Source organism: Ambystoma mexicanum, chromosome 3p, assembly GCF_040938575.1.
Source record: "Ambystoma mexicanum isolate Mex_15411 chromosome 3p, UKY_AmexF1_1, whole genome shotgun sequence".
Lineage (NCBI taxonomy): Eukaryota > Metazoa > Chordata > Amphibia > Caudata > Ambystomatidae > Ambystoma > Ambystoma mexicanum.
Window position 1 is genome coordinate 183,796,459 of NC_090925.1, and position 25,099 is coordinate 183,821,557.

The 25,099-nt window shown below is 48.1% G+C and overlaps 1 protein-coding gene across 1 annotated transcript in view; it reads left to right on the forward strand.

The window, feature by feature from the left end:
• The first annotated feature begins 15,499 nt into the window (after positions 1-15,499).
• The window catches only part of LOC138579517 (single-stranded DNA cytosine deaminase-like), a 63,712-nt gene continuing 54,112 nt past the window's right edge, over positions 15,500-25,099 (forward strand). Inside the window, exon 1 of the mRNA XM_069649834.1 lies at positions 15,500-15,633. Within this exon, the coding sequence (XP_069505935.1) occupies positions 15,626-15,633 (8 nt within the window). The 5' untranslated portion in view covers positions 15,500-15,625. The remainder of the gene's footprint in view (positions 15,634-25,099) is intronic.

The following is a 25,099-nucleotide window of genomic DNA, read 5'->3' on the forward strand; positions in this document are numbered from 1 at the left end:
AATGGGTTTTGCTGGCCTTCTTGAATGTGGACAGATTAGCCATCCGACGCATAGAAGCAGGAAGAGAATTCCAAAGTAGGGGGTCCTGAACATCAAAACAAGTCCCTCCAAGACGATCCAGTCTGAATCTAGGCTGGACAAAGGTGGGAGCTGTAGAGGACTGAAGGTTCCTTATTTTGAGATGTATCGTGATACGATCTGAAAGATAAACCGGACAGGTTTTGAAGTTGCATTTGAAGGCAAGAGTCATACCTTATCCGTGATTGAGGGGGCCTTCAAAGACATCAACCAAACAGCAATTCCCATCAGCTCTGTCACTCACTCTCGCCAACGTCCACCACCTCGTATCTACCCTAACATCCAACAATTCATAACCCATACATACCTCTGCATGTGCCATTGGTGCAGACCTCATTCCCTGGCTCTCCTTACTGCACATAGGGAATCTCTCCTCTGCCCTTGTTTCTGCCAAATGTTGCTAATGTCTTCCCTCTGCTCTCCCTCTCACAAGCTAGGCCCGATCTTTCAGTCTGTGCTAGCCCGTGTCTACTCCCCATACCTGCCTCTCTCTCTCTCACAATGGCTTTGAGTTTTATGAGCATTTATATGAATCTGAATCAAATTGCGAGCCTGATACAATTGCCTCTTTTCTAAGTCAGGCTCAAGTTCCTCGGCTGTCAGAAGATCTTGCTGTCCCGTTAGAAGCCCCAATCTCTGTGTAAGACATCCGTTCTGCAATCTCAGGACTAAGGGGCAACAACACACCCGGTGTGGATGGACTCCCGGCTGAGTTCCATCGAACTCTGCCTGAAAGTGCACTTCAACTGCTGCGTGATGTGTACTCTGAATCATTCGAGAAAGGGATATTACCAGCCTATATGAGACATGCTCTGTTACTGTCTTGTTGAGGAAGGATAAGTCTCCGACGCTGTGTGCGAATTATAGACCAATTTGATAAATACTGATTGTACGTTGTTAGCGAAAATACTGGCAAAAAGATTGGAGACAGTTGTGCCTTTAGTAGTACAAGAGAATCAAGTTGAATTTGTAACAGGAAGATCTGTGACGGATAACATGCGGAGGCTACTTTTGACCATTGATGAAGGAAGTAAGTGGCTCCTGTGGCGGCAATCTCACTCGATACAGAGAAGGCTTTCGATAGGATTGAGTGCCTTGCCTATTTGAAAGCCTAAAGGTGATGGGATTTGGAACACATTTTCTGGGTTTAGTGGAGCTACTGTATGCGAGCCCCACTGCCAGTGTGCTCACTAATGGGCTTGACTCTGAGTCATTTCAACTGAAAAGGAGGAAAAGACAAGGATGCCCGCTTTCTCCCTTGTTTATTCTAGCGATGGAAACGTTGGCTATAATGCTGCAGGCCAATGGAAACCTTTGTGAACTTGAAAGTGTGCAGTGTTCTGGCAAGCTCTGGCTTTATGCGGCTGATCTGCTGGTGGTTGTATGTGACCCTGAGTTGAGTATATCCTATCTGATGGATGACATCCGGGTCTTCTCTGAAGTCTCTTGGTACAAGGTGAATTGGAGCAAGTCGGAGGTACTTCCAATCACCAGGTCATGCATGAGTCACATGTTTGGTAACAAGGATTTTACGTGGTGTCCTGAAAGGATAAAATACTTAGGGATTTGAAACAAACTGAAAAAGAGGTAAGGGGTTCGACTAGTCATACCTGTGCGCTAGTATCCACCTAAAAAGTAAGTTTAACAGATAATGGCCTGCAGCGTTCACAGTCCCACAGAGCCTCCCCTAACCAGGCTCAGATTCGATATAGAGAACAAGATTTGATGTGGGAGTGTAATCAAACGTGCAATGCCAAAAGTATATATAACTTCAATCAAAATTCTTCTTCTTGAGTCGACAATAGCAAGTGCACATTGTTTTGAATCGGTGATTGTACAGCCGACACGTGTTTTGACCTTGCTGGTCATTCTCAAGGCATGAATTGAGATGTTGTGAATGTACTACTCATTATGCTTGTATTGTTCTACAGCTGACCCACACTGTTTGTATTGGTTGCGTTCCTTTTATTGCATTAACCTTGTTGACTATTGGTGTTACAATAAAATATTGTTTTAAACAAAAAAACATTGGCTTTGACTGTTACTTCTCTGCAACTATCTCCAAAATCTGTGACACACTCACGAACCTTCTTTCCCTCCCTATCATGCCTACTCTCTCTCCTCAATCTCCCGCTCTCACCTTGTCCACACTTGCTGGCTTTCTCCCCAAGGCTCCAGGTGAACTGGCACCCATCCTCAGGCCTGTCAATGCTTCATGAGCACCTACTGATCCCTTTGCACCCCACTCTGTCAAGGAGCAGGCACCCCTTACCCACAGCTACCCCTCCCAGCTCAAGCATTCACTGCCCTCTGTGATCTTTAAAGCCTTTTATAAGGTGGCCACAATCCTACCCCAATCGTAAAAAATACAGTTAACTGTAACAACCCTGCCAATGCTGACCTCTAAAATCCTGGAGTGCATGGTGTTGTCCTGATTCCTGCCCCTCATGTCCCCAGCCCTCCAAGATGTCAGGCTGGAGCCAGGCCACGATCACCTACATGGCCCTCAAGGGCCTCTCCATCCCTCCAAATACCCACTTGGAGTCAGACTTGGCCCTTTTGGCACCAGACTCACTCACTCCCATCGGATAACATTGGGAATTGGACTTGTAGTGCATTGATGGGGACAAGATGGATGCCTCCACATATTTCGGTTCCCAGAACTGCATGTGCTGTCTAAACTTTTGGGTGTTGTTCAGCCCAGAGACACCTGGGATACCCAGAGACTATTTAAGCCACACCCAGGCTGAGAAACATGCTTTGCCTTTTCTGCACCTGCAGCGTGACACTCACCATGTTCGGATCAGTCTCCAGTAGGCCTGCATCTTTCTTCTGCGCTCAGCTCCTGCAAGAACAAGAACACCGTTAGGAACAGCATTACCTTGCGGCGCTTCTGCCCATCATTCAGCGCTCCTTTTGTTCTGCGGGCATCTTCGGCCGTGTCATTTCCATCCCGGGATGCCACTTCCTAAGGAAAAGGGAAAAAAACAGAAAAAAGGCATAAGTAAGCATTCTGCAAATCTTCGCTTATTTTTAAATACTGTACGAGCTTCAAACGCTTACCCGAATCCCAGCCGCTCTGGGGGAACTCTGTCTCCGGAACTTCTCATCCATCTGCAAGAGGGAAAAGACACTCCAGGTTAGCGTGGAAACATCTAGAGGCGCCACATACCGTGCTTACCCACCGCATTTGTTCTTCATAAGCGGCATCCACGCTGAAAACGTCGCGGCACCTAAAAGACACAGAAAAAGAACTCAGTTCAATGCAAATACGAAAGGGGTGCATCGCGCTCTCACTCACCTTCAGCGCTACTCATCTCAGCAGCACGCCGCCATCCCTGGACGCCGGCCATCATCTAAGGAAGGAAAGGAACGAAGTTAGAGAACTGTTCAAAAGACTAATTATACTTACCTTCGGACTCTTGCCAGTGAAGTAACTAGGCAGCAACGAGCCTGCATCAATCAACACGCCCCTGCGCTGAAAGCAGGACGGAGAACACACTATCCAAGAAAACAAGGTGAGCTGTGGATAAAAGGGAAGGGTTGGACCCCAGGGAAGAAGGGGTTCAAGCACACAGAGACAATAGGGAGTTAAACTCTACCAATCCTGTGTTTCAGGCCCAGTCTCCAGTCGAATAGCCTCCAGGGAAGGGTTCGAGGTCGTAAGAGGTCAGAACAGGCTGAGTGACGTCCCCGTGGATACCAGGTGAGCGGTACAGGTGTTTTGTACTCATCCATGTCACCAACTCCCTTGTTACTAACCATTAATCCCACATTTTCTCTAACCGCATACTCTTTGATCTCTTGGCTGCCTTCAACACTGTTGACCACTCACCCATCCATCTGACTCTTGCACATCTTGGTTCCAGGACACAGCCCTTTCCTGGATTGACACCTTTTTTTAGGGGTTCTCTTTTTCCATCTCCTAGAAAGCTGAACATCCTCTGCAATCCTTTACCAGTCGGGGTCTCTCAGAGATCTGTTCTGAATCCTCTCTTATTTACACCTCATCCCTGGGCACACTCATCTCTTCCTATCACCTATTTGCCAACAACACAAGACTCTTCTACTCTTCATTTACTGTGCCGCTGTCTTCCCACATCCTATATTTCTTGACCATCATTCTTCACTGGAATTTCTCCAAAACTGAAATAATCCACCTCTCAGCCGCTAAAGCGTCATTCCTTCTGCGCTCTCATCCTTCCTTTCCATTGACATCCTCACCACATCTCCTAAGGCCCACAACCTGGGGTTCTCTTTGACAGATTCTGAAGCAAGAATTCATTACTTGTACCTCTTTTCCTGCCAAGCTAAACATCCACAATTTCCATAAATCCTGCCCTTCTCATGTTTTACCTTCATTCACCCCACTTTCGTCACAGCGATTCCCCACAAGACCGTGTCCATTGCAAGGCAGCCTTTTGAGGAACTGAGTATGCGTTTACTGCGCACAGAGGAAATGAGATGAACATGGTGCGGAATGCCAGGTATGGAGGAGGTTTGGGGAGGGGTTTGGGTGTGTATGCGTGTGTATGTGTATTTATGTGCGTGCGTGTGTGTATGTGTGTGCGTGTGAGCGTGCGCGTGCCTGTATGTGTGTATGTCATGAACGGGAGATCGGGTCAGGGGACGGCAGTGGTGGGAGAGTCACCTGTTGAGCAGATGACTGGGACTGGGCCTTGGCCAGAGAAGGGCAGGGGAGGGAACAGGGGTTGCGTGGGTGTTCCCCACTTCGGAAACGGACAGAGAAGGTGGCGCGCAAAGGGAAAGATGTTTGTCCACAGCACAGACACCGGGCTTTGATGAAATGGCCATGCGGGGAAACAACGTAGAACCTCTATTCTATCATATCCTTCCTAGTCCTCAGCCGGATGGGTCACTTCTCCAACTTCCTCATGTGACTCCTTTTTTACTTCTTTAACCTCTCAACAAGGTCCTCAGCTTTGCTACCTGTACTCTCTTCGACCTCTCACAATCAACACGCACCCCTTTGTACTGCCTCCATGTGGGCAGCCCATGTGTTATCACCTCCTCTTTAGATGAGTTCTAATCTACAAATGTATCCCTGGTCCATGGCCTCCCCTCTTGATGCTCACCTTCGCACATCCTGCAATTTCTATCTCTTTTTAACTACTCTATTCCTGCCCTTCCTGTGCCCCCTCAAGTTTTTGTTCCCTCAACCTACTCATCTGCAATCTGTGAAATGTTCCCCTCCCCCGACATTAAGTCCACCATCATGTGGTTGGGCTCCAAAACTGCCCAAAAAAAGCCACCTCCTCAAGCTTAACTGAGCACACAAGGTGGGAACTGGCAGCCCCTCCAGTCGCGATCCGTCCACACCCCCATCTCATGCACATTGATATATATAGTGTAGGTTAGGGGTCATTCTGCTCACTCTGCGCTAACCAATGAAGTGCTGAAATGATGTGGACTTTCACTGCCCCGGGTACTGTGGGTGTACCCGAACTTTTGTCTGAGTGAACTGGGTTGGGTGGCTGAGTGTGGCGCTGGTCCCTTTAAGTCAAGGAATGATGTGCAATGCAATGTTAAAGAAAGATGTACAAAAGGGCCTTCATTGTAAAGGGTGCCCCTAAATGATAGGGTAATTCCCTGGATCTGCATTACACGGATCCCCGTGTTAAAGTGGGATCTTATACCTAGCGGTGTACCGCGTTCTGTTTATCCTATCATTTTGTACATATACTGAGCTCTCACTCCTCCTGAGTGGTAAGATACTACAAGAAACAGTGCCCAGTTGTGATAAAGACCAAAGTTGGTCGAAACACGTGTCAACAATAGGGACACGCTTTACAATAAAGGTGCATTGATGTATATACTGTGTACTATGAATGGCCGACATTGTAAGTATTGTTCTCTGTATTGTTTATTCTGGTCCTGTCGTCGCGGTGCCTTCTGGTTGTTCCATCGCCCCTTTCTGCACCTGCTTGAAGCATCTGCCGCTCCTACTCTTGCACTATGGTCAGGCATCCAGCCGTAGGAATGCGCAGTCAGACACACCTTCTCATGTACAGAGCTTCCTGTGGAAGACCACCTTGCTTGCAAATAGAAAAACAAATAAAAAGGCAGGCTACAAAAGCAAGGAGCTTTCTAGAGCTGGTGGGCGATGGGCCTTTAACTCAGAGCCAGTCACAGTGCTCAGAAATCATTCTGCTGCCAAAGCATGCACTCTCCCAATTACTCCAGGGATTAGCACAGCAGCAGTGCCCAACCAGAGTCGTGGGCCTAGTAACCCCTCCTTCCGGGACCTAATGTTTCCTTTTCAACCCGGTGCTGCCAAAGTGTCAGCCTGTGTGGATCACACTGAACCAATCCCTGTGGCACTAAATGTGATTTCACATAACTCAACCTGACAGGAGGTGCCTCAAGCCTCAGGCTGAGGGAAGGCGATGAGGGGGAGTTTAAAAATTGAACCAATGAGCGTGTCCACAATTAGACGAAGTTTCCTTTTGAAAATGTAAATCCCTCAAACTGTTGATGCTAAGAGTGAGGGCAAGCACCAAAGACCTCCCCTGCATTCCCCTCTCTTCTGTGGTTTGTATTTGTATTTGTATTTATTACATTTTTATATAGCGCTTTACGCCAAAGCGCTTTACAAGAGGACCAAAAGAATACAATAAGCATTGAAGAACCACATGTGAATCAACTAACAGAGAGCAGTACATGCAACAGTTTACAACAGTTTACTTGAATTCTGAGGTGTAACATGAGTGATGTAAGACTGTAGTGGGAGAGGCAACAAGAAGGAGTTAGGATGTGTGGTAGGATCAAGAGAGAGCGGTAGCAGAAGATGTCAGGGAGGGGATTGGAGGAGATGGGATTTTAGAGAAGATCGGAAAGAGGGGTAGGAGGAGATAGAGCAGATAGGGAGAGGGAGACGGTTCCAATGGTAAGGAGCAAGAAGTTGGGGCGCAGGGTGATGGAAGCGGAGCGAGTAGGAAAAGATCGGCAGAGCAGAGGGGCGAGAAGGGGTGTAGAAAGGGAGGAGAGGTAGGGTGGAGCAAGACCATAAAGGGATTTGAAAATGAGACAGAGGAAATTAAATTTAAGCTGGGAGTGAAAGGGGAGCCAGCCTAAGGAGGAGAGAGAAGAGGAGATGGAATCATAAGGTGAAAGAACAAAGAGGGAGCGGATAGCAGAGTGGTATATAGATTTAAGGGGGGTTAAGTGCGCTGAAGGGGGACCAAAGAAGAGAGAGGAGCAGTAGAAGAGTCTAGAGAAGACGAGGGAGGAGATTAGTAGTTTGGTAGCATGGAAGGTTAGGCAGGGATGAATTTTCCTGATGTTATAGAGGTGGAAGCAGCAACATCTGGCAGTGAGAGAGATATGGTGGGAGAGGGTTGGGGCGTGGAGGCGGTGTACAATGCGGGCTGCCTTAATTAAGGTGATGGAGTAAGACACTTCACCTCTGAGGAGCCAGAGACACTCATAGGACCGACCCACAGTGCGGTTGGAGCCACTCAGAGAAGCAACACTATGGACAGGTGAGCGAGGACCCCCGGGGCGCTGAGAGAAAATGACTCAGACCAAAACCACCATTGACTCTCGGTATCGGTGTGCAGAAGGCAGCACTTTCTCACACTGACTGGCTTCTTTTACTCCTTTGCTATCTGTCTGCCTGTCTCTGTCTGTCTCTCGAGATGAAGCACTCCAAGGGAGGAAGCCCTATTGCTCAGCTCAATGAGTAGAACTGACCTCAGAAAGAAGAGGAGCTGAGTTGACCTGGTCCCGTGACATCCAGGTAACACGTATACATTAGCAGCAAGTGCACCAGGTACGGAGACGTCTGCGTCTGACTGTTCTGTCTGTCTGACTGTGTTCCTTCTCGGCCTTTGCCCCTCTATCTGTCCATCCAGCCTTGTTCTCCTCTCTCCATAGACCATTCTTATTCTTTATATCTCTTGGTCTAGCAGTCCATCGAGCATGCCACGTGTCCATCTGTATGTCTGTCCATCGAGCATGCTATGTGTCCGTCTGTATGTCTGTCCATCGAGCACGCTACGTGTCCGTCTGTATGTCTGTCCACCGAGCACACCACGTGTCCGTCTGTATGTCTGTCCATCGAGCACGCTACGTGCCGTCTGTATGTCTGTCCACCGAGCACGCCACGTGTCCGTCTGTATGTCTGTCCATCGAGCACGGTACGTGTCCGTCTGTATGTCTGTCCATCGAGCATGCATTGTGTCCGTCTGTATGTCTGTCTCTATGTCTGTCTGTTGTCTGTGTCAATAGGTCTAATAACCCATGTATACAGGGCTCCAGATAATATTTAGAAGTGGGTGTAGTTTTATGCCTTTTTTTAAGTTGAGAGTTAAATGATTTTTAGGGCATAAACCGTAATTCCCATTTGCAATTGGCGTATTCCTGATGTGCCTGTGTGTAGGGCGTAACACGACTAGCAACCCGCTTATCTGTCGGGCTGAATGCATGTATCCACATACGTATGCGGATATCTCTGTGACTGGAATGCGTGGGGGGAACTTCTGAAGTGTACGGCTCCTGTGGAGGAAACCAATCAGAAGCAGACATAAACAGATAAGACATTCCATAGGTGAATCCTTGGGCTGCCCTGCTACTCAGAGAGCCCCCTCCTCTCCCTGATGAATATTAGGGAAGCGTGCAAATGAAGGACTGTCCGCCTAACAAAGGTACCATCCTGCTGTCCTTTTTGGAGTAACACTTATTGTATTACATGGCACATATGGCCTGGCTATACTTTATACCCGCTGCTCTGACCCCGGTCTATCAATGTGTCCATCTCTGTGGAATGCATTGTGCTAAATGCTCTAAAAGTGCTTAACCGAAAGCTGAGTTCTCCAAGTGGGGCGGGCTATCTATGCAACCAATGAGAAAAAAGTTCAGTACACAAGGTCACGCACAAGAGTGCCAAGCAAAATGCAAGGCATGCAGAACACCAAATGTAATGCACTGTAATTAAAGCTGCATGCCGCCGTCAGAATCCACTACATGCTGCATGCAAAATGCAATGAACCGTGATTGTTGCTTCATGCAACACACAGCATGCAGAATGTAAAACACTATCATTAATGGGTTTTACAGAACTTGCAGCAATGAATAGCATGTAGATTGCAAAGTGCAATGCACTGTGATCAATGCTTCTAGCAGCACTTCGAATTGAAGGTATGCAGAAAGTGGCACGTAATGTGATGTGCTTGAGGCCTTTTAGAGAACCTGAAATGAAAATAATGTACACAAAAGTGCAATGTGATTAATGCTTCTGGCAGCACTTATAGACCAAGACATGCTGAATGAAAATATGATGCACTGTGATTTCTGGTTCTTGAAGCACTTAAAACTGGTATGTAGATTATATGCTATGCACTATGATTAACGCTTCTTCCAGCACTTGAAATTCAAGACATTCTGAATGCAAAATGTGATGCACTGTGCAAAATGCCTGTTGCAGTACTTAGAAGCCAAGCCCCACTAAATGCAAAATGCGATGCAATGTGCAAAATGCGTCTTGCATCACTTAAAATCCCACACCTCCTGAATGCAAGCTGTCATGCACTCTGCAAAAGGCCTCTTGATGCACATACAATCCAAGACCCTCTGAATGCAAAATGTGATGAACTGTGCAAAATGCCTGTTGCAGCACTTAGAATCCAAGCCCCACTGAATGCAAAGTGTGATGCACTCTGCAAAACGACGCTTGAAGCACATAGAATCCACGCCATGCCAAATGCAAAAGGTGATGCACTCTGCAAAATGCCGCCGGAAGCACATAGAATCCACGCTATGCCTTGAGGACATATAATCCACGCCATGCAGAATGCAAAAGGTGATGCACTGTGCAAAATGCCGCCGGAAGCACATAGAATCCACACCATGCCGAATGCAAAATGAGATGCACTGTGCAAAATGTCGCCTGGGCACATAGAATCCACGCCATGCGAATGCAAAATGTGAGTACCTGTGATTAGCTCCCCTGGCCGCAGTTAGAATGCAGCCCAGATGCACGCAGCACTTGATGGAAAATGAATGTTTCTGTAAACAAGAGCGCCAGGCGTGCAGATTGCAACATTAATCGCGAGGCCATTCCTTATGCTTATAATGCACGCTGAGTGCCGGTGCCCATCAAATGATCGGCTGCCAGCCAAAAGGCCAAGCTGGCACAGCAGTGTACAAGAAGCCGGCAGATGCCCTTCCTGCAGCACATCAGGGGCAGTGGACCAAAGAAAGCGCAGAGTGGAGGCTGCGGATTTCGCACTGAGTGGAGCTATTTCTGGCCGGGCACAGGGTTGTTTCTGTTTTACCGCTGGAGGGGAGCTGAATCATTGCGTAAAATGCAAAGCTTGCTGCAGAGATGGGCCAGCGCTGCCTCCCTGCCTCTGCGATGGCGAGGCAGCAGTAATAATAATAATAATACTGGCATGCGCGCGTGCTGCTGCCAGCTCAGTCAGTGCATTTGTTAGTTTGAGCATTCCTACCGCAAATCGTGCATGCACGTTCATACACCACATGGGATAGGAAGATTCTATTGCAAGAGATTGGGTTAAATGAAAAACCATCAGGGGCGTTGCTAGGGGGGGGCTAAGGGGGCTATAGCCCCTGATCTTTTGGTTGTAGCCCCGGATAGAATCTCCGGAGCTACAGCCAAAAGACTAGCTAGCCCCCAGTCCCAACAGTTCCGACATCAGCTTAGCCCCGGGTCTTTTCCAGACTTAGCAACTCCCCTGAAAACCATCACATTCTTTTGACCGAATTCGGCTGAAACGGTGGTTCTACGTGAAAAGACCTCATTTTAAATGTCTCAAAAGAGAACAACTGATTCACAATGTCCGATTTTCTTTTGATCATAGTAACAGCATCGTAAAGATATCTTTCTCTTGAGACCTTTCAAATGCATTTTTTAAAATAAATATTCAGGGTTTTTCATGCTCGAGCTCCCCATTGTTCCTACCCGCCTACCCTACTTCCCCCACCCTCTCCCGGCCAGTGACCGGAGAGTGGTGGAGAGTCTGCGGTGTGGTTGTGAAGAGAGTGGATAAATGGCCTGAAGTACTGGGACTTGGCCATGCCAAACACAATAAGGAGGGCCCCTCTGGTGCTCAAATGTGTGCAGGAATTCCGGGTGCGGTGCTCTTCTCCACCGTTAGGGCTTGTTATGGGGCTTTTCGGATGCCGATTTCAAGGTTTACTCAAAGATTGGATGCATGTTGGGGGTCAATATGTGAAAATCAGTTGGACGCACTGAAGTTTTCCAGTGCCATGGTGAGTGACGGTGGTGGGTCACAGGGTGAATAAGAGCAGGAATGGCAAAGAAAGATCGATGAAATATCCTGGACATGTGTTTCTGTTTGTTGGATGTCTCTTAGAGTGCAATGAGTCCTCCTTCAGGTATTACTTTGATAAAGAGACGGGGCAGGGAACAATCCAGCAAGCAGGAATAACTGGGTGACAATAGGATAGGACTTAGATCATGTATTGTATTCTATTTATTTAAAGAACAGGGATGTCAATTTCGATCAGAAATGACTTACAATAACACATGTACAGGCAGCATGAAGGATGCCTGTACAATAGCATACGATGAGAACAAGTGGTAAGCCAGATTATGAGGGTGTAAAAAGAAAGAAGAATTAAGACATGCACCAGGGACATGACATAACACAAAGAGGAAAATATCACACGGCCCGCGTTAGCGGCTGTGTAGTTATGGTTAAGTTGCTCAACCCATAGGAAGACCACTTTTTGGGAGGCTTATAACTTTGCTCCCCCTGGACGAATCCTCATTGAGCTTTGCAAATTAGGTATACGACCCACTCTGAATTTTTTTGGCAAGTTTGGTGAGGTTTTGTGGAGAGGGGGTGAAGTTATAAGGGGGGGTCCCAAAACAATTTTTTTTCCATAGACTACATGGAGAAAAAAATTGCGCACGCGTAGAGCCCAAACCGCTGGATGGATTTTCAGTAAATTTGCAGCAGGAGCAGCGGCTTGGTCCCGAAAGTGTGCTCTTGCAAATGTGGTGAAAATCCACACAGCAGTTTTTTTAAAAACAGGTAAAATGTAGGTCAGACAAAATCACTGATTTATGGTTCCACTTTGCGGTCCCATTTCCCTGTACGCTCTGTGGTTATAACTCCGATTGACCCGGAGGTCGGCGTAATGTTCACGTACATACAACGCGCCCGGTGGTTGGCTGGAGGGAAGCGTGATGTGCGTCATCATTTTTGGTACCTCCCGCCATGTTGTATGAGAGGATAGTGCAGTGGCGAAAGGGGCTCAAAAACATGCTTTGCAGCATCTGGTGGTGGGAAGAGAGGCTGGACAGGGTGGGAAGTGAAAAATGGTTCATATGTTGTATTTGTGTAGGTGGAAGAAGACTGATGTGCGGCGGTGTCCGTGAATACTACAGCAGTTTGCGGGTAGCTCCTCAGGCAAGTACTTTCTGTGGTGAATGCAGGCACCCTTCGTTAGGGTACGATAGGTCCTGAGGCAAGCACTTTCTGTGGTGACTGCAGGCAGGCTAATTAGGGAGGGGGAGTGGATTGCAGATGATATGAGGATATTTGCATAGCGTTTCTTATGCTGTGTTCTGTGTGGTAAACCCCTAGTGACTTAGATGCATGGCCGTAGGCCGTAGGCCATGCACCCAAGAGGCTTCCCACCGGTTGCAAGTAGGTTTCAGGTTGCTGGCTTGTGTGTTTGCTTTGTGAGCAGTGTACAGAGTGTTGGTTGCATTGGTGTGCTTTGGTGTGGTGATTGTTTGGGTGCATGGCTGGAGGTGATGGAGTCAACAGGCCTGGAGTGTGTCCACTGGGTGAAGGGTTTGCATACTGTGTGTACAGAAGTGGATAGGGGTCGGGTGCACCGTCTATGTGTTTGGGTTGTGGTCACTGGCCAGCTTCCTTAGTTGCAAGCACTTAATAGCGTCTTGGGTGCAGAGGCTATGTTCTGAAGATTTTGTGGTTTGGTTGGAAGTAGTACATAGTATGTGACCTGAAGTGGGTAGGGCCGCTTGTGCCTATGTTATGTTTGTGGGTTGTGGTAACTGGGCATATGTTTGCATGCATGGTTGTATTACGTTGCAGTGGTTGTGTCCAGGACCTAGACCCTTGGTTTCATGGCCAGAGGCTACAGGCCGTCGGCCATGCACACAAGCGTCTAGGCCCTGGCCACAACGACTGCAATGTAATACAGCCATGCATGCAAACACTGTGATTCTGGTATATGGATTCGACAAAAATGTGTACAGCGTGCATTTTTATTGTACCGTTAGTTTGGGTACATTTTCATAACAATCATATCAATCAATCATAACCCTTTTTCACATGCATCTTACCTAGGGTGGTCACCTTTACAGAATGGTTCTGAAGGACAGTGTAGATTTGGTAGTGCACTAGAAGTGAGCTGCAATGCGTGCAGTTCCATCTGGTGTAATTCATTCCCCTTTCTCCACATTAGGGAGTGACAGGACCATTTCAGATTAAAATGGTTTCCTCTAGATCAGACACTTTGGTTAGGGAGTGAAACACCATATTGAGAGAGTGAAGGAATTGCTTAGCGAGAGTGTTACCTGCTGAGCAGATGACTGGGACTGGGACTGGGGAGAGGAGGGCAGGGAAGGGAACAGAGGTTGCGGGTGGGGGGGTCCCCCACTTCGGAAACAGACAGGGAAGGGGGCGCGGAAAGGGAAAGATGTTTCTTGGAATCACAGACATCGGGCCCGGATAACCGGGCTTTGATGAAATGGGCCTGCGGGGAAACAACATAGAACCTCTACTCTACCATATCCTTCCTAGTCCTCAGCCGGATGGGTCACTTCTCCAACTTCCTTATCTGACTCCCTTTTTACTTCTTTACCCTCTCAACAAGATTCTCAGCTTTGCTACCTGTACTCTCTTCAACCTATCACAATCAACACGCACCTCTTTGTACTACCTCCATATGGGCAGCCCATGTGTTATCACCTCCTCTTTAGATGAGTTCTAATCTACAAATGTATCCCTGGTCCATGGCCTCTCCTCTTGATACTCACCTCCTCACATCCTGCAATCTCTATCTCTCTTTAACGACTCTGTACCCGCCCTTTCTGTGCCCCCTCAAGTTTTTGTTCCCTCAACCTACTCATCTGCCATCTGTGAAATGTTCCCCTACCCCGACATTAAGTCCACCATCAAGTGGTTGGGCTCCAAAGTGCCCAAAAAAGCCACCTCCTCGGGCTTCACTGAGAACACAAGGTGGGAACTGGCAGCCCCTCCACTCTCGATCCGTCCACACCCCCATCTCATGCACATTGATTTATATAGTGTAGGTTAGGGGTCATTCTGCTCACTCTGCGCTAACCAATGAAGTGCTGAAATAATGTGGACTTTCACTGCCCCGGGTACTGTGGGTGTACCTGAACCTTTGTCTGAGTGGCATGAATTGGGTTGGGTACCCGATTGTGGCGCTGGTCCCTTTAAGTCAAGGAATGATGTGCAACGCAATGTTAAAGAAAGATGTACAAAAGGGCCTTCATTGTAAAGGGTTCCCCTAAATGATAGGGTAATTCCCAGGATCTGCATTACATGGATCCCCGAGTTAACGTGGGATCTTACATCTAGTGGTGTACCGCGTTCTGTTGACCCTATCATTTTGTACATATACTGAGCTCACACTCCTCCTGAGTGGTAAGATACTACAAGAAATAGTGCCCAGTTCTGATGAAGACCATAGTTGGTTCTCTGTATTGTTTATTCTGATCCTGTCGTCGCGGTGCCTTCTGGCTGTTCCATTGCCACTTTCTGCACCTGCTTCAAGCATCTGCCGCTCCTACTCGTTGCACCATGTTCAGGCATCCTGCCGTAGGAATGCGCAGTCAGCCATACCTTCTCATGTACAGAGCTTCCTGTGGAAGACCACCTTGCTTGCAAATAGAAAAACAAATAAAAAGTCAGGATACAAAAGGAAGGAGCATTCTAGAGCTGTTGGGCGATGGGCTTTTAACTCAGAGCCAGTCACAGTGCTGAGACATCATTCTGCTGCCAAAGCCTGCACTCCCCCAATTACTTCAGGGTTTAGCACAGGAGCAGTGCCCAACCAGAGTCGTGGGCCTAGTAGGCCCTCCTTCTGGTACCTAAGGTTTCCATGACAACCCTGTGCTGCTCCAGATTCATGCCCACCCCAAAGAGTGTGATCCTGTGTGGATCACACTGGACCAATCCCCCGTGGCACTAAATGTGATTTCACAAAAGTCAACCTGACTGCAGGTGCCTCAAGCCTCAGGCTGAAGGAAGGCAATGAGGGGGTGTTTCAAAATTGAACCAATGAGCGTGTCCACAATGAGAGGAAGTTTCCTTTTGAAAATGTAAATCACTCAAACTGTTGATGCTAAGAGTGGGGGCAAGCACCAAAGACCTCCCCTGCATCCCCCCCTCTTCTGTGGTTGGGGCGTGGAGGCGGTGTAGAATGCGGGCCGCCTTCAGTAAGGTGCTGGAGTAAGACACTTCACGTCTGAGGAGCCAGAGACACTCTCATAGGACTGACCCACAGTGCGGTTGGAGCCATTCAGAGAAGCAACACTATGGACAGGTGAGCGAGGACCCCCGGGCGCCGAGAGAGAATGACTCAGAACAAAACCACCATTGACTCTCGGTATCGGTGTGCAGAACACAGCACTTTCTCCCACTGCCTGGCTCTCTTTCACTCCTTTGCTATCTGTCTGCCTGTCTCTGTCTGTCTGTCGAGATGCAGCACTCCAGGGGAGGAATCCCTATTGCTCAGCTCAATGAGTAGAACCAACCTCAGAAAGCAGAGGTGCTGAGTTGACCTGGTCCCGTGACATCCAGGTAACACATATACATTAGCAGCAAGTTCAACAAGGCACGGAGACGTCTGCGTCTGACTGTGATGTCTGTCTGTCTGTGTTTCCATCAAGGTATTTGCCTCTCTGTCCATCCAGCCCTGTGCTCCTCTCTCTATAGAGCATTCTTATTCTTTATATCTCTTGGTCTAGCAGTCCATCGAGCACGCTACGTGTCCGTGTGTGTGTCTGTCCATCGAGCACGCTACGTGTCTGTCTGTATTTCTGTGCATTGAGCATGCTACGTGTCCGTCTGTGTGTCTGTCCTTCGAGCACGTTACGTGTCCGTCTGTGTGTCTGTCCATCGAGCACGACACATGTCCATCTGTATTTCTGTCCATCGAGCACGCTACGTGTCCGTCTTTATGTCTGTCCATCGAACACGCTATGTGTCTCTCTGTATCTCTGTGTTACTGGGCTCCAGATAATATTTAGAAGTGGGTGTATTTTTATGCCTTCCTTTAAGTTGAGAGTGAAATGATTTTAGGGCGTAAAACCATAATTCCCATTTGCAATTGGAGGTATTCCTCATGTGCCTGTGTGTAGGGCGTAACACGATTAGCAACCCGCTTATCTGTCGGGCTGAATGCATGTATCCACATACGTATGCGGATATCTCTGTGACTGGAATGCGTGTGGGGAACTCCTGAAGTGTACGGCTCCTGTGGAGGAAACCAATCAGAAGCAGACATGAACAGATAAGACATTCCATAGGTGAATCCTTGGGCTGCCCTGCTACTCAGAGAGCCCCCTCCTCTCCCTGATGAAGATTAGGGAAGCGTGCAAATGAAGGACTGTCCGCCTAACAAAGGTACCATCCTACTGTCCTTTTTGGAGTAACACTTATTGTATTACATGGCACATATGGCCTGGCTATACTTTATACCCGCTGCACTGACCCCGGTCTATCAATGTGTCCATCTCTGTGGAATGCATTGTGCTAAATGCTCTAAAAGTGCTTAACTGAAAGCTGAGTTCTCCAAGTGGGGCGGGCTATCTATGCAACCAATGAGAAAAAAGTTCAGTACACAAGGTCACGCACAAGAGTGCCAAGCAAAATGCAAGGCATGCAGAACACCAAATGTAATGCACTGTAATTTATGCTGCATGCCGCCGTCAGAATCCAATACATGCTGCATGCAAAATGCAATGAACCGTGATTGTTGCTTCATGCAACACACAGCATGCAGAATGTAAAACACTATCATTAATGGTTTTTACAGAACTTGCAGCAATGAATAGCATGTAGATTGCAAAGAGCAATGCACTGTGATCAATGCTTCTAGCAGCACTTCGAATTGAAGGTATGCAGAAAGTGGCACGTAATGTGATGTGCTTGAGGCCTTTTAGAGAACCTGAAATGAAAATAATGTACACAAAAGTGCAATGTGATTAATGCTTCTGGCAGCACTTATAGACCAAGACATTCTGAATGCAAAATGTGATGCACTGTGCAAAATGCCTGTTGCAGTACTTAGAAGCCAAGCCCCACCAAATGCAAAATGCGATGCAATGTGCAAAATGCGTCTTGCATCACTTAAAATCCCACACCTCCTGAATGCAAGCTGTCATGGACTGTGCAAAAGGCCTCTTGATGCACATACAATCCAAGACCCTCTGAATGCAAAATGTGATGCACTGTGCAAAATGCCTGTTGCAGCACTTAGAATCCAAGCCCCATTGAATGCAAAGTGGGATGCACCCTGCAAAACGACGCTTGAAGCACATAGAATCCACGCCATGCCAAATGCAAAAGGTTATGCACTCTGCAAAATGCCGCCGGAAGCACATAGAATCCACGCTATGCCTTGAGGACATATAATCCACACCATGCAGAATGCAAAAGGTGATGCACTGTGCAAAATGCCACCGGAAGCACATAGAATCCACACCATGCCGAATGCAAAATGAGATGCACTGTGCAAAATGTCGCCTGGGCACATAGAATCCACGCCATGCGAATGCAAAATGTGAGTACCTGTGATTAGCTCCCCTGGCCGCAGTTAGAATGCAGCCCAGATGCACGCAGCACTTGATGGAAAATGAATGTTTCTGTAAACAAGAGCGCCAGGCGTGCAGATTGCAACATTAATCGCGAGGCCATTCCTTATGCTTATAATGCACGCTGAGTGCCGGTGCCCATCAAATGATCGGCTGCCAGCCAACTGCCAAGCTGGCACAGCAGTGTACAAGAGGCTGGCAGATGCCCTTCCAGCAGCACATCAGGGACAGTGGACCAAAGAAAGCGCAGAGTGGAGGCTGCGGATTTCGCACTGAGTGGAGCTATTTCTGGCCGGGGACAGAGTTGTTTCTGTTTTACCGCTGGAGGGGAGCTGACTCATTGCGTAAAATGCAAAGCTTGCTGCAGAGATGGGCCAGCGCTGCCTCCCTGCCTCTGCGATGGCGAGGCAGCAGTAATAATAATAATAATACTGGCATGCGCGCGTGCTGCTGCCAGCCCAGTAAGTGCATTTGTTAGTTTGAGCATTCCTACCGCAAATCGTGCATGCACGTTCATACACCACATGGGATAGGAAGATTCTATTGCAAGAGATTGGGTCGGATGGAAAACCATCACATTCTTTTGACCGATTTCGGCTGAAACGGTGGTTCTACGTGAAAAGACCTCATTTTAAATGTCTCAAAAGAGAAGAACTGATTCACAATGTCCGATTTTCTTTTGATCATAGTAACAGCATCGTAAAGATATCTTTCTCTTGAGACCTTTCAAATGCATTTTTTAAAATAAATATTCGGGGTTTTTCATGCTCGAGCTCCCCATTGTTCCTACCCGCCTACCCTACTTCCCCCACCCTCTCCCGGCCAGTGACCGGAGAGTGGTGGAGAGTCTGCGGTGTGGTTGTGAAGAGAGTGGATAAATGGCCTGAAGTACTGGGACTTGGCCATGCCAAACACAATAAGGAGGGCCCCTCTGGTGCTCAAATGTGTGCAGGAATTCCGGGTGCGGTGCTCTTCTCCACCCTTAGGGCTTGGTATGGGGCTTTTCGGATGCCGATTTCAAGGTTTACTCAAAGATTGGATGCATGTTGGGGGTCAATATGTGAAAATCAGTTGGACGCACTGAAGTTTTCCAGTGCCATGGTGAGTGACGGTGGTGGGTCACAGGGTGATTAAGAGCAGGGATGGCAAAGAAAGATCGATGAAATATCCTGGACATGTGTTTCTGTTTGTTGGATGTCTCTTAGAGTGCAATGAGTCCTCCTTCAGGTATTACTTTGATGAAGAGACGGGGCAGGGAACAATCCAGCAAGCAGGAATAACTGGGTGACAATAGGATAGGACTGTGATCATGTATTGTATTCTATTTATTTAAAGAACAGGGATGTCAATTTCGATCAGAAATGACTTACAATAACACATGTACAGGCAGCATGAAGGATGCCTGTACAATAGCATACGATGAGAACAAGTGGTAAGCCAGATTATGAGGGTGTAAAAAGAAAGAAGAATTAAGGCATGCACCAGGGACATGACATAACACAAAGAGGAAAATATCACACGGCCCGCGGTAGCGGCTGTGTAGTTATGGTTAAGTTGCTCAACCCATAGGAAGACCACTTTTTGGGAGGCTTATAACTTTGCTCCCCCTGGACGAATCCTCATTGAGCTTTGCAAATTAGGTATACGACCCACTCTGAATTTTTTTGGCAAGTTTGGTGAGGTTTTGTGAAGAGGGGGTGAAGTTATAAGGGGGGTCCCAAAACAATTTTTTTTCGATAGACTACATGGAAAAAAAATTGCGCACGCGTAGAGCCCAAACCGCTGGATGGATTTTCAGCAAATTTGCAGCAGGAGCAGCGGCTTGGTCCCGAAAGTGTGCTCTTGCAAATGTGGTGAAAATCCACACAGCAGTTTTTTTAAAAACAGGTAAAATGTAGGTCAGACAAAATCAGTTATTTATGGTTCCACTTTGCGGTCCCATTTCCCTGTTCGCTCTGTGGTTATAACTCCGATTGACCCGGAGGTCGGCGTAATGTTCATGTACATACAACGCGCCCGGTGGTTGGCTGGAGGGAAGCGTGATGTGCGTCATCATTTTTGGTACCTCCCGCCATGTTGTATGAGAGGATAGTGCAGTGGCGAAAGGGGCTCAAAAACATGCTTTGCAGCATCTGGTGGTGGGAAGAGAGGCTGGACAGGGTGGGAAGTGAAAAATGGTTCATATGTTGTATTTGTGTAGGTGGAAGAAGACTGATGTGTGGCGGTGTCCGCGAATACTACAGCAGTTTGCAGATAGCTCCTCAGGCAAGTACTTTCTGTGATGACTGCAGGCACCCTTCGTTAGGGTACGATAGGTCCTGAGGCAAGCACTTTCTGTGGTGACTGCAGGCAGGCTAATTAGGGAGGGGGAGTGGATTGCAGATGATATGAGGATATTTGCATAGCGTTTCTTATGCTGTGTTCTGTGTGGCTAGCCCCTATTGACTTAGATGCATGGCCGTAGGCCGTAGGCCATGCACCCAAGAGTCTTCCCACCGGTTGCAAGTAGGTTTCAGGTTGCTGGCTTGTGTGTTTGGTTTGTGAGCAGTGTACAGAGTGTTGGTTGCATTGGTGTGTTATGGTGTGGTGATTGTTTGGGTGCATGGCTGGAGGTGATGGAGTCAACAGGCCTGGAGTGTGTCCACTGGGTGAAGGGTTTGCATACTGTGTGTACAGAAGTGGATAGGGGCCGGGTGCACCGTCTATGTGTTTGGGTTGTGGTCACTAGCCAGCTTCCTTGGTTGCAAGCACTTAATAGCGTCTTGGGTGCAGAGGCTATGTTCTGAAGATTTTGTGGTTTGGTTGGAAGTAGTACAATAGTATGTGACCTGAAGTGGGTAGGGCCGCTTGTGCCTATGTTATGTTTGTGGGTTGTGGTAACTGGGCATATGTTTGCATGCATGGCTGTATTACATTGCATTGGTTGTGTCCAGGACCTAGACCCTTGGTTCCATGGCCAGAGGCCGCAGGCCGTCGGCCATGCACCCAGGCGTCTAGTCCCTGGCCACAACCACTGCAATGTAATACAGCCATGCATGAAAACACTGATTCTGGGATATGGATTCGACAAATATGTGTACAGAGGGCATTTTAATTGTACCGTTTGTTTGGGTACATTTTCATAACAATCATATCAATCAATCATAAGCCTTTTTCACATGCATCTTACCTAGGGTGGTCACCTTTACAGAATGGTTCTGAAGGACAGTGTAGATTTGGTAGTGCACCAGAAGTAAGCTGCAATGCGTGCAGTTCCATCTGGTGTAATTCATTCCCCTTTCTCCACAGGGAGTGACAGGACCATTTCAGATTAAAATGGTTTCCTCTAGATCAGACACTTTGGTTAGGGAGTCAAACACCATATTGAGAGAGTGAAGGATTTGCTTAGCGAGAGTGTTACCTGCTGAGCAGATGACTGGACTGGGACTGGGGAGAGGAGGACAGGGAAGGGAACAGAGGTTGCGGGCGGGGGGGGTCCCCCTCTTCGGAAACATACAGGGAAGGGGGCGCAGAAAGGGAAAGATGTTTCTCGGCATCATAGACATTGGACCCGGATAACTGGGCTTTGATGAAATGGGCCTGCGGGGAAACAATATAGAAAATCTACTCTACTATTTCCTTCCTAGTCCTCAGCCGGATGGGTCACTTCTCCAACTTCCTTATCTGACTCCCTTTTTACTTCTTTACCCTCTCAACAAGGTCCTGAGCTTTGCTACCTGTGCTCTCTTCAACCTCTCACAATCAACACGCACCTCTTTGTACTACCTCCATATGGGAAGCCCATGTGTTATCACACCCTCTTTAGATGAGTTCTAATCTACAAATGTATCCCTGGTCCATGGCCTCCCCTCTTGATACTCACCTCCTCACATCCTGCAATCTCTATCTCTCTTTAACATCTCTGTACCCGCCCTTTATGTGCCCCCTCAAGTTTTTGATCCCTCAACCTACTCATCTGCCATCTGTGAAATGTTCCCCTCCCCGACATTAAGTGCACCACCATGTGAGTGGGCTCCAAAAGTGCCCAAAAAAGCCAACCTCCTCTGGCTTCACTGAGCACTCAAGATGGGAACTGGCAGCCCCTCCAGTCGCGATCCGTCCACACCCCCATCTCATGCACATTGATTTAGAGTGTAGTTTAGGGGTCATTCTGCTCACTATGCGCTACGAGTGAAGTGCTGAAATAATGTGGACTTTCGCTGCCCGGGTACTGTGGATGTACCCGAACCTTTGTCTGAGTGGCATGAATTGGGTTGGGTACACGATTGTGGCGCTGGTCCCTTTAAGTCAAGGAATGATGTCCAACGCAATGTTAAAGAAAGATATACGAAAGTTCCTTCATTGTAAAGGGTGCCCCTAAATAATAGGGTAATTCCCTGGATCTGCATTACATGGATCCCCGAGTTAACTTGGGTTCTTACACCTAGCGGTGTACCACGTTCTGTTGACCCTATCATTTTGTACATTTACTGAGCTCTCACTCCTCCTGAGTGGTAAGATACTACAAGAAACAGTGCCCAGTTGTGATAAAGACCAGAGTTGGTCAAAACATGTGTCAACAATAGGGACACCCTTTACAATAAAGGCGCATTGATGTATATACTGTGTACTATGAATGGCCGACATTGCAAGTATTGTTCTCTGTATTGTTTATTCTGGTCCTGTCATTGCGGTGCCTTATGGCTGTTCCATTGCCACTTTCTGCACCTGCTTCAAGCATCTGCCGCTCCTACTCGTTGCTCCATGTTCAGGCATCCTGCCGTAGGAATGCGCAGGCAGGATACAAAAGGAAGGAGCATTCTAGAGCTGGTGGGCGATGGGCGTGGGCGATGGGCTTTTAACTCTGAGCCAGCCACAGTGCTGAGACATCATTCTGCCGCCAAAGCCTAGTAGGCCCTCCTTCTGGTACCTAAGGTTTCCATGACAACCCTGTGCTGCTGTCATGATGCCTACCCCCAGGCATCCGGACCAAGCCCATCAGCCCCGGGAGCAGGCATCTAGACATTTAGTAAAACCTCAGCAGCCCCGGCTAGGGGCTATCTGGGTTCAGTCCTGGCGCCTTAGGCGCCAGTATCATAGCAGGAATCAGTCCTGGCGCCTAAGGCCCCAGGCTCATAGTCATTACTTACCTCAAGCAGACCATGCTGCAAATGACTCCAATCCAACATGAAGCCTGAAAGGGACTATTTTTCTACAGGGACTATTTTTTACTCGGGTGTGGTTCTAGGGACTTCTTACCTGGGACTACTTTTGAGGCCATTTAAACCACGCCCGACCAGCAACACACGCTTCGCGTTATTCTGCATCCAGCAGCGTAACACTAACCGTGCCTGCAGCCTGCATCCAGTCTTCTGCCACGCCCGCCTCGAATCCGGAGCTCCTAAAAAAAAGAGGAAAGAAAGGGACAAGGTTAGAAAACGAACTTATTTCTATTCCACACCTGATTCTGGATCCATCTTGTCTCCGGACCTATAACATAATTTCTGCACGCGCCGCACCTCTAGCTGCAGCGCCGCGCCATACTCACCAGTCTTCACAGCATCCTTCGGGTCGGCGCTGCCTCCATCATTTCTTTGCCGAACTTTGGCACCTAGTAGACAAAAGAAAAGCACAAGGTGAGCCGAGGGAACCAACAAATATAATTCTTACCACCATAGACTTACCTGATTTACCACCGGAGGCATCCTTTTGTGACTCTCCATATTTTCACATGCCGCATCTGTAAAGAGAGACAAAACAACATGTTTTCCTCGTGCAACATTTACCGGACAGCGCCGGGTAATACAGACTCTTACCTGAGCGCCACCAGCTGCCACAAGAGCATCTTTTCACGAGCCAGCTGCAAGACAAGAAAGGAAGGAGGGAACAAGAGTGAACATCGGACATATTGAACTCTATGAACTTAATACTTACTGGTCCTCACCAGGAACCTCAGAGTCAATACTCTCCGGAACTCTGCCGAGCCTTCAAACCAGTGAAGTAACTGGAATCGACGCGCCCCTGCAAATCCAAGCAGGATGGAGAGCTCATCTTTCAAGAATATAAGGTGAGATTGCTTTGAGGGCATTTCGGAGGTGATTAGTTGGGGAGGACTGTGGGGGCGCCATCACTTGAATCCACAAGTGGCTAAATCCATCTCTCCACTTGCAGGAAAATATTTCTACGGGTTAAGCAGACAAGATTAGGAGGGCAGATCCAGTCAGTCATCGCTTCACTACGCATCACATGGGTGGAAACCGCAGCTGTCGGGTCTGACCGACGCCCCTGTGCGAGCCAGGTGAGCGTAACAGCTGCCCCTGTTTCATGCCCACCCCAAAGAGTGTGATCTTGTGTGGATCACACTGGACCAATCCCCTGTGGCACTAAATGTGATTTCACATAAGTCAACCTGACTGCAGGTGCCTCAAGCCTCAGGCTGAGGGAAGGCGATGAGGGGTGTTTAAACTTTGAACCAATGAGCGTGTCCACAATGAGAGGAAGTTTCCTTTTGAAAATGTAAATCCCCCAAACTGTTGACGCTAAGAGTGGGGGCAAGCGCCAAAGACCTCCCCTCCATCCCCCTCTCTTCTGTGGTCGGGGCGTGGAGGCGTTGTAGAATGCGGGCCGTCTTCAGTAAGGTGCTATAGTAAGACATTTCACCTCTGAGGAGCCAAGACACTCTCATAGGACCGCCCCACAGTGCGCTTGGAGCCACTCAGAGAAGCAACACTATGGACATGTGAGCGAGGACCCCCCGGGGCGCGGAAAGAGAATGACTCAAAGCAAAACCACCATTGACTCTTGGTATCGGTGTGCAGAACGCAACACTTTCTCCCACTGCCTGGCTCTCTTTCACTCCTTTGCTATCTGTCTGCCTGTCTCTGTCTGTCTGTCGAGATGCAGCACTCCAAGGGAGGAAGCCCTATTGCTCAGCTCAATGAGTAGAACCGACCTCAGAAAGCAGAGGAGCTGAGTTGATCTGGTCCTGTGACATCCAGGTAACACGTATACATTAGCAGCGAGTGCACCAGGGCACGGCGATGTCTGCGTCTGACTGTGCTATCTATCTGTCTGTCTGTCTGTGTTTCCATCTCAGTCTTTGCCCTTCTATCAGTCCATCCAGCCCTGTTCTCCTCTCTCCATAGAGCATTCTTATTCTTTATATCTCTTGGTCTAGCAGTCCATCGAGCACGCTACGTGTCCGTCTGTGTGTCT